Raw genomic sequence first — 14496 nt, forward strand, 5'->3', positions numbered from 1 at the left:
TATCTTCAAATGGTCTCTTACAACCTTCTGGGCAAGGTCCTGTAGCTCTTTTATAATGTACTTAGGTTTGCTCTCCCCCTTTTTCACAGTTATTACACACAGCTTTGTATAACTCTTTCTTGTACATTGATCAGACATAGGTGTCTGACTCTTAAGACTTTCAAATACTTTAAGTTGTTTATCCTTTTTAGTAACTTGTCCTTCCCCCTTTCCTGGGTTTTCTCAGTTGGACTGATTCTTGTTTTATCTGTTTTGCTTGCTTTCACCTGCAATTAATATTTTAATATTTCTCACTCAGGCTCATTTGTTACTCTCGAGATCACATTAACACAGTTCCACTTTAATGGCTTTATATGTAATGCCTCATCAATCTCACTGGGTGCATATTCCTTAATCCCTTCTCTTTCAGGTTTGTTACTCTCGTGATTAAATTAACACAATTCTGCTTTAAAGCCTTTATCTGGAGTATCTCGTCAATTGTACTGGGATGAATTTCCCTTGTTTAACAGCGATGCCCCGGCGGCCTCTCAGTATTTTCATCTCCCTGTTAACTCTCTATCTGCAGAGGAACACATTCAGGTTCGGCACACACAGGGTCCTCTTTTTCAAATCCGTATCTCATGCTTCTCCTTCTTGTTGGCGTCTCACACTCAATCTTCTTCGTCTGTGCTACCACGTCTGATTGCAGCACGCAGGGCATCTCATGGACTCCCACGTCGGGTGGTTTTGGCGTTGTTCATTGGACAGCCTGCCCACCATGAAGTCGCAGTGGTCACGCCACCACCAGGATAATGCTTCCCTTCTCCTTCGGTTTGCTCTTCGTGGACTGCTATGAAAGTTGTGGGCTCCACGGCTCTCCTTGCTCCGACTTCTCCAGGTGTCACCTGGTCAGGGGGTTTCCCCGGTTTACATTCCTCTCTCTGGTCGTGCTTAGCCTCTCCTCGATGTGCTCTTGCTTGTCCCAGGGTATTTGCTCTCCTCTTCCAGCCTACTCATCTCGGTTAAATGTACGTTTATACTTAAAGAGACAGGTCATCTTCTTGTGCACAATGGGCTGTTTTAGACTGGTCTTCAGCCAAGTCCTTGGAGCTTACAATGTTCTTTCTATCTGAAGGTTCCATGTATGCCATTTTGGTGGATGCTCTAGGGAGTTCCTCAGAGGGATGAGAGTCCTTGTCCACTAAGCGGGAGCCTCGCCCAGTGAGGTCCCACTTGCCCAGACCCTTAGGGAGGTTTTGCAGAGCGGGTTCACCTCCCTAGCCTCAAAGGGAGCGGCTCCCCCTTGGGGAGATGCAACAACCATATCCCCTGTTAGATCCCACCTCCATTGTTTCTCTGCTCCAGAACCTTGCTCTTTCCCCTATGATTGTAAAAGCACTCTTGTTGTTTTCTAAGGCTAGGTCTGCGCTCAATAAACACCCTAACAATAATAAAAATTCTGCAATACTAACATACATCTACAACTTACATCACAATGATGGAAAAAGCACAATAAAATAAATGGGCATGTAGCATATTTAAAGGCACATATGTAAGTACAGAGGCTTACATTTCTGGAGAGCCAATGATCCATCCTCGGTCACGGTTTTTCAAGCCGGCAAGGCTGTCCAGTTTATCTTCCTTCTCTTCGCTCAGGCTGCGTTTGGTGGGAGGCGGGGTCTTCTTCTCTTCATGGACAGATAGGCGTTCCATACTGCTGTAAACCTGCCAAGAAGAAGCACAGTGCGAGTGACTAGACTGTGCCGGAAGTAGGGGTAAAATATTTCATTTGCAAGCTGCTAACCAGCCATAAAATGTCACTCGCCATCTCTATTGTACACATACACCCAGCACACTACTTCTTACTCTTAACAAAAACGGAAAAAGGAGCAAGAGCCAGCAGATGCAAAAACAGAGAGCTTACACAGCTGCCGGACATGTTGAGCAGTGTTCCCCAGCACCTGTGCACACTGGCGTCTCTGCAGATGCACCAGACGTATTCCATCGAAGACTTGACATGGAGCCACATTCACCCAGCAAACTGCCACTTACATTGGAGATTGCTGCATGCAGCCCCATGAAAAGTACTGGGACACAATACTGCGGAATGCCATTGTTGCAGCACGGCTGCATGCGCAGCAAAAAAGGCCACGGCTTAACCCGCTATTTCTAATTTCCATCATTGTAACATCTCACTGACGGGAGAAATAGGACCAGATTGGTTTGGGCCAGTAATCCAATGGGAGAAATGAGGGGGAAGATAAAAAGGGAACACAAAATAGGAATTTGTCAGAGGAGAAGATGGTGGCTGACCAAGAGGCCAGCATGAGGAAGGACGCGGGACTGGAGTGTGGTGGAGGTAATAGTATTGTAGACGAGGGAGTTGAAACATTGATGGTGGCGGAAGGGAGAGACATCAGAGGAACACAGGAGGAAGAAGTAGCGAGAAGTAGAGAAGGTGGGTGGAGTGTAGGAGACGCAGGAGAGTAGTGAGAGACGAACAGCAGTCACCGATAGGGGAGGAACATCAATGCTTCAGAGGAAGGAGACCGAGCTGGGCAATGTGTCCGAAAGGCACATCCCCTACTCCCATTTAGATACTAACAACATTGATAACATGGAGCTAGTTTAGAAAGTCCTAGAGCGCGATTAAATGGAGAATGCAGTTGCACGTTGTTTTTAACAGCAATCTATAGACTAGACAGTAGGGGTCAATATTCTCTATATAATAACCTGAGGCACCAAATTACAAAATAAAATGAAAAACACGTATTCAGAGGCAGCAGCACAGTGCCCTGTGCAAATAAAGCACACAGGTATACTGTGATGTCTGACACTGTTAGAGATGTACATTTAGGTTAACATTCTAAACATCCATTAGAATGTTAATCTAAAGTGAACATCTCGCACCCAAACTAACAGGGCAGCACCCCCCATCCTTACAGAAAAGCTGCAACTGGTGCCACTCGGCTTGGTGCCGGGTGCTCTGGAAAGGGCATGACCCTCTGCCCCTGCAGGAGAGAGACAAGTGGCACCATTAGGTTTGACGCATTCACATAACTAAGAGGCAACTATATGGGGACGGAGCTATGAATAGCAAATATCAAAGTTATATCTAATACCTTTAATGGATAGTAAGGACTATGACTGTTCACAGTTCAACAGAATACTCCTTAGGTCGTAAAGACCACTGACAACCGAAACTCCTACATATTGCAGCTAAAATTATAGGATGTTACTATTGTATTGATACGCCTCTCTCTACCGAGTATCGCTCAACCTTGGAAATCAGAGCCTCAGAATTCAAAAAAACTCTTACAATAATAATATTGGGCCATGTCTATTTCCCATTTACCGAACCCATCATTGTGAATTTACTTGACTAGGACCCCAGGCCCGGATAACATTTCATGAAGAGTAAGAACGATTAAGATCCCATTTATGGAAAGATCTGTTACAGAATGATCATTACTGGATGTGCTCCTGAATTGACAGGCTGGAATGGTGAAGTAGAATGGAATCTACATAGCCTACACTTTATAAGGACTGCTTGATATACAAGTTGTATGCTTCCCATCTCACACTGCACCAACTTCCATTGTCCCTTCAGCACCACTTCCTACCTAATACGAGCCTCGCAGTCCCCCAAGCCAAGACGCGGGATATATTGGAACAGAAAAATAATAGACATCCTCTACTTCCAGTCATTTCCTTCTCATTCTAAGCTAAGGCTCTCACCCTCAGTTTGTAATTGAAGATTCTGGAAGTCTGTGATACCCTCGCCACCGTGCTCCCCCACTTTACACACTATTCTCTGCCATCTCTAAACTCCCCTCTATCATGCCAATACTCCTTCTCTCCAATCTCCTCCACTGAGTTAGGTAACATTCTATGGATCAGCAACCCTTCATGGGCCACACAGGAAACCCTTACCTTGAGAATCTGGTTCCCCTATCAGCCCTCTTTTTCTAAAATTCTCCAAGGCAGCCTGTTTTATGAAGAGGAAACATTAAATCTGGATACAAGGACGCCCACTGGAGGCCAATGAAGGGACATTAAGGGATAATAAAGCCATGTTAACCTTGCATCTAAATCCTGAAGCTCTCTGAATGTTTTTACATGGCCCAGAGTTACGAACACTTTTGGTTGCGCAAAATTAAATGAGCACCAAGCCCAGTGTGCATTATGCCTTTAGCAACTAATAAATACAACCACGTTATTATAGACATTTGTCAAATGTAAAGATCTGTGTTCATCACCCTATTCCCAAATGTTGTTTGATGTTATGCAAAGCAGCCAGGAACACCATCCATGCTAGAATTCCTGGGTACCAGGGTAGCAGCTTCCCTGGCTTCCCCTCGGCTAACCCTAGACCTGTCCTTGCTACCCCTGGGCCACTGGACAAAAAGTGGCCCAATCACTAACAGGTTGGCAGTCCATTAGTGAAGAATGCCTGCATGGTTGGGCTCAGAGGCAGAGCTGCCTGTGCATCTTATACCCAGTACGGTTTATAGTGAGTATTTCGAATGACTTTTTTTTTAATGCAAATATGTCGAAAACATTTCGTCTAAAAAAACAATTCGATTTTATTATTTTTTTTTTATGGGATTGTCCCCCCAAACCCATTTTTTTAACACTTTATTTTACTTACAAAACCCCCAAAATAGTATTAAATAAAAAAATTATAAATTCGAATTTTTTTTTTTCGACGAAATGTTTTACTTATTTGCATTTTCGACATACTGACTGGATACCACCCAGTACTGTAGCAAGAGGAAGGGTATGGGACGAGGTCAAGCTAGCTGGGAACAGGTAAGCGCAACCTGCAGTAATCAGTTACAGCCCAGCATGAACGCAAATCTAATCAGTGTTTCTCGTTGTCTGCTTTGCACATCCAGGAAGCCAATGGGCATAATGATGAGAGTGGTACCCCGGTAGCTTCTGCCACCAGTCCTGCCTAGGCGCTTTGTGACCTGACACAGAACTGCCAGACCTGCATCAAAGGCACACTGTAGACAGACCCATGGTGAGAGAATTAATTTACATGCAGTTGCCCTCCACCTTTGAAATAAACCACCAGTTGCTTCCTCAAGCAATACAAATACATGTTTGGAAGGATAGCTCACACTTGCTTTGGTACAAGAGGATGTTCCTGTTCCAGTGCTAGAAGCTGAAGGAGGCTGGCATTAACAAAATATAAAGGACCAAAGAAAAGGGGTATTTACTAGGGGTGATGTCATGGAGCTGCTGTTGCTTCTGTGTACATTTTAAAATTTAAAAAACCTGCAACACATCGTTCCTTCTCTCTTCCATTTAATAACACAACTGTGGGTTGCTTACCAAATAAGCAAAAAAGAAAGGTGATGGCTGAAGTTTTGAAATCATTCATAACCGTTGGCACAGATCTGGGCAAACCGCAAGGCCATCCTTTTTCACCCTGCCAAGCTACTACAGAAGGGCAAAGGCAATATTCGAATCATGCTTGGTCCCACCCCAACTGCTAGGTCACATCCCTTCTGCACGAGGCCACAAGTCTCGTTGGGCGTCATCAGTGAGGAGTATCCTAGGTCTGTTGGCCCAGAAGGCATTTCTAGCGGTGATGTCGTGGACCTGCGGCTGCTGTTTACATCTTAAAATAATAAAAACCTGCACTTACTGTGACCTCCAACACATCCTTCCCCTCGATCTCCGATCTAACAAAAAACTTTGGGTTACTTACCAAATAAGCAAAACAGAAAGGTAATGGCTGGAAGGTTTGAAATCACTCATAATATCTCACACAGCTTTGGGCAACCCACTCGACGTTCGTATTTCTGGTTGGTCTTGTGTTGGTCAGTTGCTGTTTCCAGTGTGTGGCCAGACACTTGGCAGGCACTGGATACCTGCGCTTTGGGGTTTAGGCCTCTTTCAGATGCTCTGTTTACAGTTTAGACCGAGTGATGTACAATAGGCCAGGTTGTTGTGCTGGACCTCTGCTTACATTCACAGTAATTTAGGCCTATTCACACTGATATTAACACTACATGAGGTGATCCATTCTTGTATGAAATGAATATATTACAGTGATATGGTAGCCATATTTTTCTTAGTGTACTGGGCACTTCCTATTTTGTCAAGTGGTGAATGGTTGTGTGCCATCACTTCCCGTGATGTCATTTGGCGGTGGGGTAAAAGGACATCACTTCCTGTGATGTCATCAGAGGTCAAGGGACATGTGATGTCACTTCTACTGCCCCAGGCATTTTGGTGAAATGACATCCTTGGTGATAACCTATCAGCAAATCATTTATATGGTTATTCCAGGTTTTTATAATTTGCTTTGTTCAGTAAGACACGTATATTTTTATTAGGACTTGAATATATGCTTGAAGTGATTAGAAATGAACATTATGCAATTTTAGAACACGCCAGTTTAGCGACAATTAAATAATTTCCCTTTTTTTTACTAACTTCTTTTGCACAGAATGCTTGAAGTTTTGTGTATCAAAATTACCATTCTTCATGGAAGCTTTGCTTTCAGATGAAAACGAATGGTCCGTTTCTTCTGTGAGCATCAAGGTTATATTTAATTTTGCCTGCTAGCTAGGAATGGTTGGAAGTGCAATTGACTGCGCATTTGTCACAGTATGCACAAACACTACAAGTTAACGTAAAACAGAAAATAAAAATTGTTTTAGGAAGGTTGATCTTTTTCAGATTCCCTCCATTGACTTCAAAGGTGCCCTTCCAGAATATCTGCTTTTTGCCAGAATCCTTACTGGTTTTTGGGACGAGGGAGGCACTTAACTTCTTCCCCGTGCAAAGCTGGACACCGTCTGTTTTTACTGCCTTTGCGAATACCATATATGTGCTCAAAATGGCAACTCCTCGTCGTTGGAGCCCTAATCTAAGTGTTGCCTCCTTTGTTGCCCATCTTTCTTCCACCTCAGTTCAGAAATTGTCAAGAAAGGGCATACATGTTTGCAGGGGAACAGCTCTGGACTCCCAAGCAGTGCTCTGTATGTATGAACTGGTTGAAAATAGTTTTCAGGTTCATCTAGTCTTGATCCACACTTCAGCCAGGTATGGATAGCCTTCTCCTATTTCAATGTTGCAGGTCTCTTGAATTGCTGGGATTATTTCTATCTAACTTTAATGACCTATGCTACAGTGGCCAGAACCACCAAAGGCAAAGTCTCACATATTGAGTATGGCGACAGGCAATCTTACTAATAGGGGAAAATCACAGTTGCTGGACCGCAGTTGAACGAATAAACTCTCGGATTACCACAATTTAATTTGGGGATTAGAGCCAAAACTCTGATTTTAAACTGTTCAGACTGGGCCAGGTCAGTCTCACCCAACTGTGCATAGTACCAAAGATAGAGGCAACAAATGACACGTTTGTTGCAAAATACTTAGAGTCTTTAAACTGAATGTTCCACAACCAAAGAAGTTCATGCTAAGAATTTACGTAGAAATTGAATAAAAAGCACAATAATCAAAAACTTTGTGATACACTGCAGTTTTTGTGTTCTTAGTACGAGGTAAATACATCCAGAGTGAGACAAAAGTTATGGGCCACCAAAAATTAAGCACATAAATTTATGGTTCAGACACCCCAGGCACATCTATTAACAGTTCCAGGCTGAACAAACCGGTTTAAGAAGTGAAAGGCTGCATAGAGGTTAGCTAATAACAAGACTACCTGATCCCTGAAAATCTTGATTAGCTGCTATGAATGACCAGTTGCAAGATTTTCAAGGGCACGAGAAAAAACGATGACATTGCCCTTAATAATGGAACTGTTGCGAAGACCTGCCCGATTTGAAGACAGACGCCTGTCCACACTGGAATTGCGAATTGATCGGGAACAGGCAACTCCATACTTTTGGGAAACATGGAGTCCTGCTGGGGGCTGAATTATCTCAACCTTTAGGCTGCACAATCACCACTTATTGGAATTGATCATCTACTTCCATAAGTTCCTGTATCCTATGAGCACAAGATCAACCTTATCTACATAGGCCTATATAGGTTAAAACGAAAGGCCCCATTGGCTTGGTGGCTACCGAGAAACCAGCAGACTTCACATTTTAGAGCTGCTTCATCTTGTAAATGTGTGCGATCACAAGTAATCTGGGACAACGGGTTAAAAAAATTATTGAAATCTAAACAAGCAGGATTAAACATGGTACCCGAGTGTGAAGGTAAATGGAACCCCAAACTGTTTCCCTAAAGCAAACTGATGCTGCTCATTTCAAGTGTTGGTCAGATGGTTTATGTTAGGAGAATACCAAAGGCAAATGAAACTGTCTGAATTCAAAGTGAGAGGTGCTGGAATAGTGCCTTCCATGCTTAACGGATTTCATATTTTTCAATTGCAACAAATAGGGTGCAGTTGTGGGATGCAGGTCATCCCCTGCATAACTGGGAGACAGCACTTTACACATGGTATGGACTGTGCAACAAAATAAACCCTCTCAGGAACAATCTTGGGCAATGAGTATATTTCACCCAAAGACTGACTTTTAAATAACTTTAAATTGACAGCAATATGTGTAGCTGATTCTGCCACCTTTTGCAGACCAAATCAGTTATATCCTGCACCACAAGTGCCTATCCATATGGCCTGTTGTCCTGATATATTCTTTAGTTTGTTCTTCAGGAGTCCGGTGAGTTTGGTAACACAGTTCTAAGTCTCTCCGCTATTGTGGTGTGCCATTGACTGGAACTGCCATCAGCTCTCCCTGGCACCTGGTTCATAGACCCTGGGCTGGAACTCTCTGGTATCCCATGTGGGATAAAAGGAGAACATTACATTTTTACCCATACTCACATCAGACCTATGGGATTTAGCCACATTGCCTCTAATGTGAGTGTTAGGACAGTTTCCAACTAAGGGCTTAATAAAACTTTTCAACTGAGACAGTGCAAGACTCCACTCTTAGTATAAGGCTGTACCACCTGGTAGCCTAGACAGATCAGCCAGGCTTATTTTAGGCAGGAGAGAGGGCTGTAGAATCAGTACAAAGAAATTGTATGATACATATGGTTCAAAGAAACACTGATACACTATGTATTGTAAAAATAAAAGGTTTATTTTATAAACAAGAAAATCAAGAGATTCTTAGTTAAGTAAAGCATATAAACACATCATGAAAACACAACACTACGCTTTAAAGTTCACAGACCAAAGCATATACCTTATTTAGAAATCTAACAATATGTCTATGCAAGTTAGACATTTGTATACACATTCAGTATAGAGCACACCTATTCTTGGGGAATAAAACCATAAGTTACTTTCAGAAAATGTTACAGTAATAAAAGGGTAGTAGACCATGTCAGTCAAGGAATGACACTCAACAAGGAAATCACAGTTAACGAACTTGCAAATATACTTTTCTGAATAGTGGAACACAGATTTAAGGAACAGTATATACCTCTACTACTTTTGTGATAACACACAGTTATACTAGGTGAGCAAGACCTTTTTTGTGTAATATACAATTACAGCTTCTTTTCAACTCAGTGGAACAAATGCTAGGATAAGCAAGAACTATTTACACTAATTTTGTAGGCACCAGGCAGACCAAAGTTAGCTACACATAAAGGAACACTTTTCAGGAATGGCACACAACTATTCTAGGCAGGTAAGACCTAATGTTGTAACATGCTATTACAGTTGCTTTTTAAGATCAGTGGAACACAGATTGAGATAAGAAATTACTAATTTGTTTTAGGATGTGTAAGGAAGCCATGGTATCAATCAGTAAAGACAGACAAGTGATCACAGTTCAAGCATGTTTATTGAAAATGTAAATGGGTTGGTTGAACGCTTATCGAAACCTAAATCTAAGGATGGTAGCAAGCTACGACCATCAAATAATAATAACACAGTCCTAGTCGAGTCTGTGTCAAATAAAAGGGCGTATTCTAATAAACCTATTGCCAATCCTTACTTCTAAATACAAAAGGGTGTATGCAAAACAAAAAGTGTCCAAGAAATAATGTCAGGACGATTGAGCAGTTGGCTTCTCTTCCCCACGTTCTTCGGCATGGGGCAAGGCGGCACGTTCGAGCTTCGCACACACTCTGCCTTCTCAACCACAAGGATATAGTTCACAGACATCAGGGCCTTCTTCCAAAGCCTCTTTTCCAATGACAGTCTCTTACTGCAGAGGGTATGTTGTAACATACAAAGTCTGAAAGTTCCATTCCGATTAGGATTTTTAAATGCGCAAGTTCTTGCTTTCAATGTTCATCATGAGTCTACCCTCTTCAGGCCTAGGCCCCCTTTTATCATAATGTTTACATTTGGTCTCCCTCGTTCAGGCTCGGGCTATGGATCTCCCTCGTTCGGGTTCAGATCCTTGTTTGGGTTCAGATCCTCGTTTTACCAAAACCAAAGACTTTCAAATGTGCAATGGGTTTTGCTTAAACCGTTGCAGGACCACTACGATTCACTTCACACAATTGTTTTACTCAATCTTCTCAATTTCTCTTGTCGGGATACCTTCCAGAGACCTTCGATTGAGCACATTCAGGGTGCCGGATCACTGTCAACAGTATTGTATCTTGCCGTTTCAAGTTCAAACATTCATCAGAAGTTTAGCTTTACTCAAGTCTTTCATTACAGGTGTTTAACAATGTTTGTTTCGGCGTTTGTTATAAAATATTGCCGCTTGAAACCTTTACTTCACCACAGACCGGTCTTGCATCGGTCTCCCCAACTCACTGGCTGTGTTGATATCTCTTGCACTTCTGAGCCAAGGACGATGCCACGGCAGCGGCTGCTGCTGCTCCTCCCCGCATTGGTCAGTTACGCAGGAGTGCCCTATGTATCTTCTACACACAATGCAGGATTCTTTAATCTGGTTTCCTGGTCTTACGCTTTCTGCCTTGAAGGTGTCTTGAAAGTAACAGCATCTTGTTGAAAGGTCAAGGGTATTTCCCTTCTTACGAACCCTTCTAGATTTGCTGTCTTTCTCCCCTCGTTCAGCTGCCGACTCGAAACTGCTGTTCCTTTGTGTGCTTTGTCTCACTCAGAGTTTGCTCCTGTGCTCCATCTTTTATCCATGTGGGGAAGTGTCATGGAAGTCAGGTGTGAGTCATCGCCAGTAATCGACTGACCTCGCCTGACCATTGTAGTGGGACATGCCAGGTATACTGTTCGGATGTTAGTCTGTTTTCTCCCAGAGCGGGTTGTCGGTGTGAAAGTGATTGTGTAGGGAAAGGAGGCAGGGGTAAGGATCCCACATATCCTACATGGTAGGTTGGGCTAAAGGTGTTGCAGGGGGAGGGATACTGCGTCTCGCCACCTGATGTCCCTCTCCCTAAAGACCCCTCACCCAGGTGATCCTCCCGCACTGATCCACCCCCAGGAACTGGATCCAAAAGCAATGGCTGTGTTCTGGCCACCTCGATGACAGATTCTTGGGGACTACCGTGTGAGACACCTTCTAGTTTCTCACAGATGGCACACAGCTAACACAAGGTAAGTAAAACCTATAAGCCTAGCTATCAGCAACTTAAAGGTAAGTATAGAAAACAAAGGGGGTTCTGGGAGTCCCTCTACCAGCACGAACACAGCCCATTGACCTGTTCTTGGGTGGATGGCCCCTGGGAGAGTCTCAACCAAGTCTTTAGCTCACTGTCCCTTTCACAGAGAAGAAATATCCCTGCATATCAGTCTTTGTCCTGCCCAAAGGAAGTCCATCACCGAAATGCTAGGCAATTCTCCCCTGAACAAGAGTACCAAAAGCAACCCCATAGTTTCAGCCTTGTTGGGCATCATCAGTGAGGTGGAGCTGTGCCTCTCGGAGAACAGTGAGCAAGGGGTCCACGTCTGGATTCCCCTGGTAACTTAGGGTGAGACCCAAAGTTACTTAATATGCAAAACAAAGTGGGTTCTGTATAGGTTCTGGGTAAGTATAACCTAAGGCAGACTTATTCTGGACAGGCTAACAGCACGTCAGGGGATGCAAGACCCAATTGGGGACGCATGCACATCTATCCTAACAGGAATAGAAAAGTGAAACCAACACCATTACTTTTGGGGAAGAAACGCCAAATTCACAGGTGAGTAACTTAACCATATGACATGCATTACTTACCGTAATAGCATTTGAGGATTGTATCTGCTTAGATTCACATGCTGTGCATATGTTCCGCCATCCAGTGGTAACCGCAGAGTATTGCATCTTGTCTTTCGGGGACCGAAAGGGGACGTCGGCATAGGCGTGTCTGTAACACTATCCCTATCGTGACATGTGTAGTACCCAAAGTGAGTACATAAAGAGAGAAAGTAGTAAGACGTCTATGTTCCTTCCACCCCGAGCGGGGAGGTAGGGAGGGCGCATGTGAATCTAAGTAGATACAATCATCAGAAATGCTACTACATGTCTTCTGATGCTTGTTAATCTGCTTAGAATCACATGCTGTGCATAGACCAGTGAGCAGTACCTAGATTTGGAGGTGGGTTGTGAGAAGGAACAGTAGTGAAAAGATGTCTTAGTACTGCTTGTCCCACCTGAGAATCAGACCTAGAATGAGTGTCTAGGCAATAGTGTTTTGTAAAGGTTGTGTACAGAACTCCAGGTTGCCGCTTTGCAAATGGACTCAAGAGGAACATTTACAATTAATGCTATGGATGCCCCAGTGCATCGAGTAGAGTGCGCTCTAGGCTTGAAGGGCAGTTCTCTCTTAGCAAGAGTGTAACATAGTGTGATGCATTTGACAATCCATCTTGAGATAGGTGATTTAGAGACAGGATCCCCCTCTCTACCAGCTGCCACTGAAACAAAGAATTGTTTAGTCTTCCTTAGTGGTTTAGTTCTTTCCAGATAAAACATGACTGTTCTACGCACGTCTAGTCTGTGAAGGCTTCTTTCGGCCATGTTAGTAGGGTTCTGGAAGAAAGTGGGTAGCTCGATTGACTGGTTAACATGGAACTTCGAAATGAATTTAGGCGCAAACCTGGAATGTGTGCGCCGAATTACCTTATCTTTGTGGACTGTCACAAAGGGGTCCAAAACAGAAAGAGCCTGTAGTTCGATAACCCTTCTGATAGAAGTGATAGCTACTAGGAAGTCTGTCTTATAAGTCGGGTCTTTCAGACTTGCTTTATGCATAGGCTCGAAAGGAGCTCCCATGAGCCTGGTTAAAACCACATTCAGATCCCATCCAGGGCTGGGTGAGAGATGGGAGGATAAATCCTCTTAACCCCTTCCATGAAGGCTTTAATCACTGGTATCTTCCACCACAATACCTTTTGCTGTGATGTGGTGTAGGCTGACAGAGCAGCCAAATGAACCTTTAGGGAATTGAAGACTAACCCAGAGTCCAACAGGTGTGAGGGTGAGCAATCGATGGGATTTACGCCCTTGGAATTGCACCAGATGACAAAACGTTTCCATTTGCTGGCATAGCAATAACGTGTATTAGGTTTCCTCGCTTCCCTAAGTATGTCCATGCATCTCTGAGGGAGTTGCAGGTGTCCAAACACTATGACCTCAGGAGCCAGGCTGCTAAATTCAGTTTGCTGGCACGGGTGTAGCGTCTCCCCCTTGTCCTGAGACAACATGTTGTACGGGCATGGCAGCTCGACTGGTGGAGAGGGGGATATTTCCATCAGGTGAGCGAACCAGGGTTGGCGGGCCCACACGGGGGCCACCAGTATCATGGTAACTGGTTCCTGGTGCATCTTGTGCATTATCTTGTTGTCAAGGGCAGTCGGGGGGGAAAAGCGTAGACAAATTTCCCTGACCAAGTTATCCAGAGACCGTTCCATTTGGATCAGTTCTGGGGGTACCTGGAGGCGAAGTCTTGGCATTGGGCGTTCTCCTGAGTAGCGAACAGGTCGATCTCTGGGAAACCCCATTCTGCGAAGATGTTGGACACAATGTCTTCGTGCAGTCGCCATTCGTATTTTTCTGGCAGAGGAAAATCTCTGCTGAGTAAGTCTGCCAGAAGATTGAGTTCCCCTGGAACATGTTGGGACAACAAAAACATCTTGTGTTTGAGAGCCCATATCCAAATGTTTTGGGACAGCTTGGATAGCCCTGGAGAGTGAGTGCCCCCTGCTCATTCAGGTAATACATTGCTTTAGTGCTGTCGGTTAGGAGCAGCACTGTTTTGCCTTGCAGTTGCACCTGAAAGGCTTTCAATGCTTTGAACACTGCTAATAGCTCCAGTAAGTTTATATGGTTGGACGCTACTTGAGGGGACCATGTGTGCTGTCTGCTGAAGCAGGTGAGCCCCCAACCCCGTGAGATATGCGTCTGTCGTGAGAGTGGCTTCCACTGCAGGGCTGGTGAAGGTCTTCCCCTCCAAGAGATTTTCTCTTGGCCATCACTGCAGAGAGAGAACAAGGGCTGGCGAGACAACTACCAGATCTCCCTTTGTCCGCTGGCCTGACACCACTGGCTGTTGAGCCACTCTTGCAAGGGATGCATGCGCAACCGCGCGTGGGGAACCAAGTATATCCATGACGCCATCATCCCTAGCAAATGCATGGCTTTGTGTACCGTCACA

At 44.1% G+C, this 14496-nt stretch overlaps 1 protein-coding gene across 11 annotated transcripts in view; it reads right to left on the reverse strand.

The window, feature by feature from the left end:
* LOC138548762 (microtubule-associated serine/threonine-protein kinase 2-like) overlaps positions 1–14496 on the reverse strand; it is a 2396492-nt gene that overhangs the window by 104640 nt on the left and 2277356 nt on the right. For all 11 annotated transcript variants that reach the window (XM_069642298.1, XM_069642297.1, XM_069642303.1 and 8 more), the window contains one exon: positions 1550–1704. In XM_069642298.1, the coding sequence (XP_069498399.1) occupies positions 1550–1704 (155 nt within the window). The remainder of the gene's footprint in view (positions 1–1549; positions 1705–14496) is intronic.

Source organism: Ambystoma mexicanum, chromosome 1q, assembly GCF_040938575.1.
Source record: "Ambystoma mexicanum isolate Mex_15411 chromosome 1q, UKY_AmexF1_1, whole genome shotgun sequence".
NCBI classification, from domain to species: Eukaryota; Metazoa; Chordata; class Amphibia; order Caudata; family Ambystomatidae; genus Ambystoma; species Ambystoma mexicanum.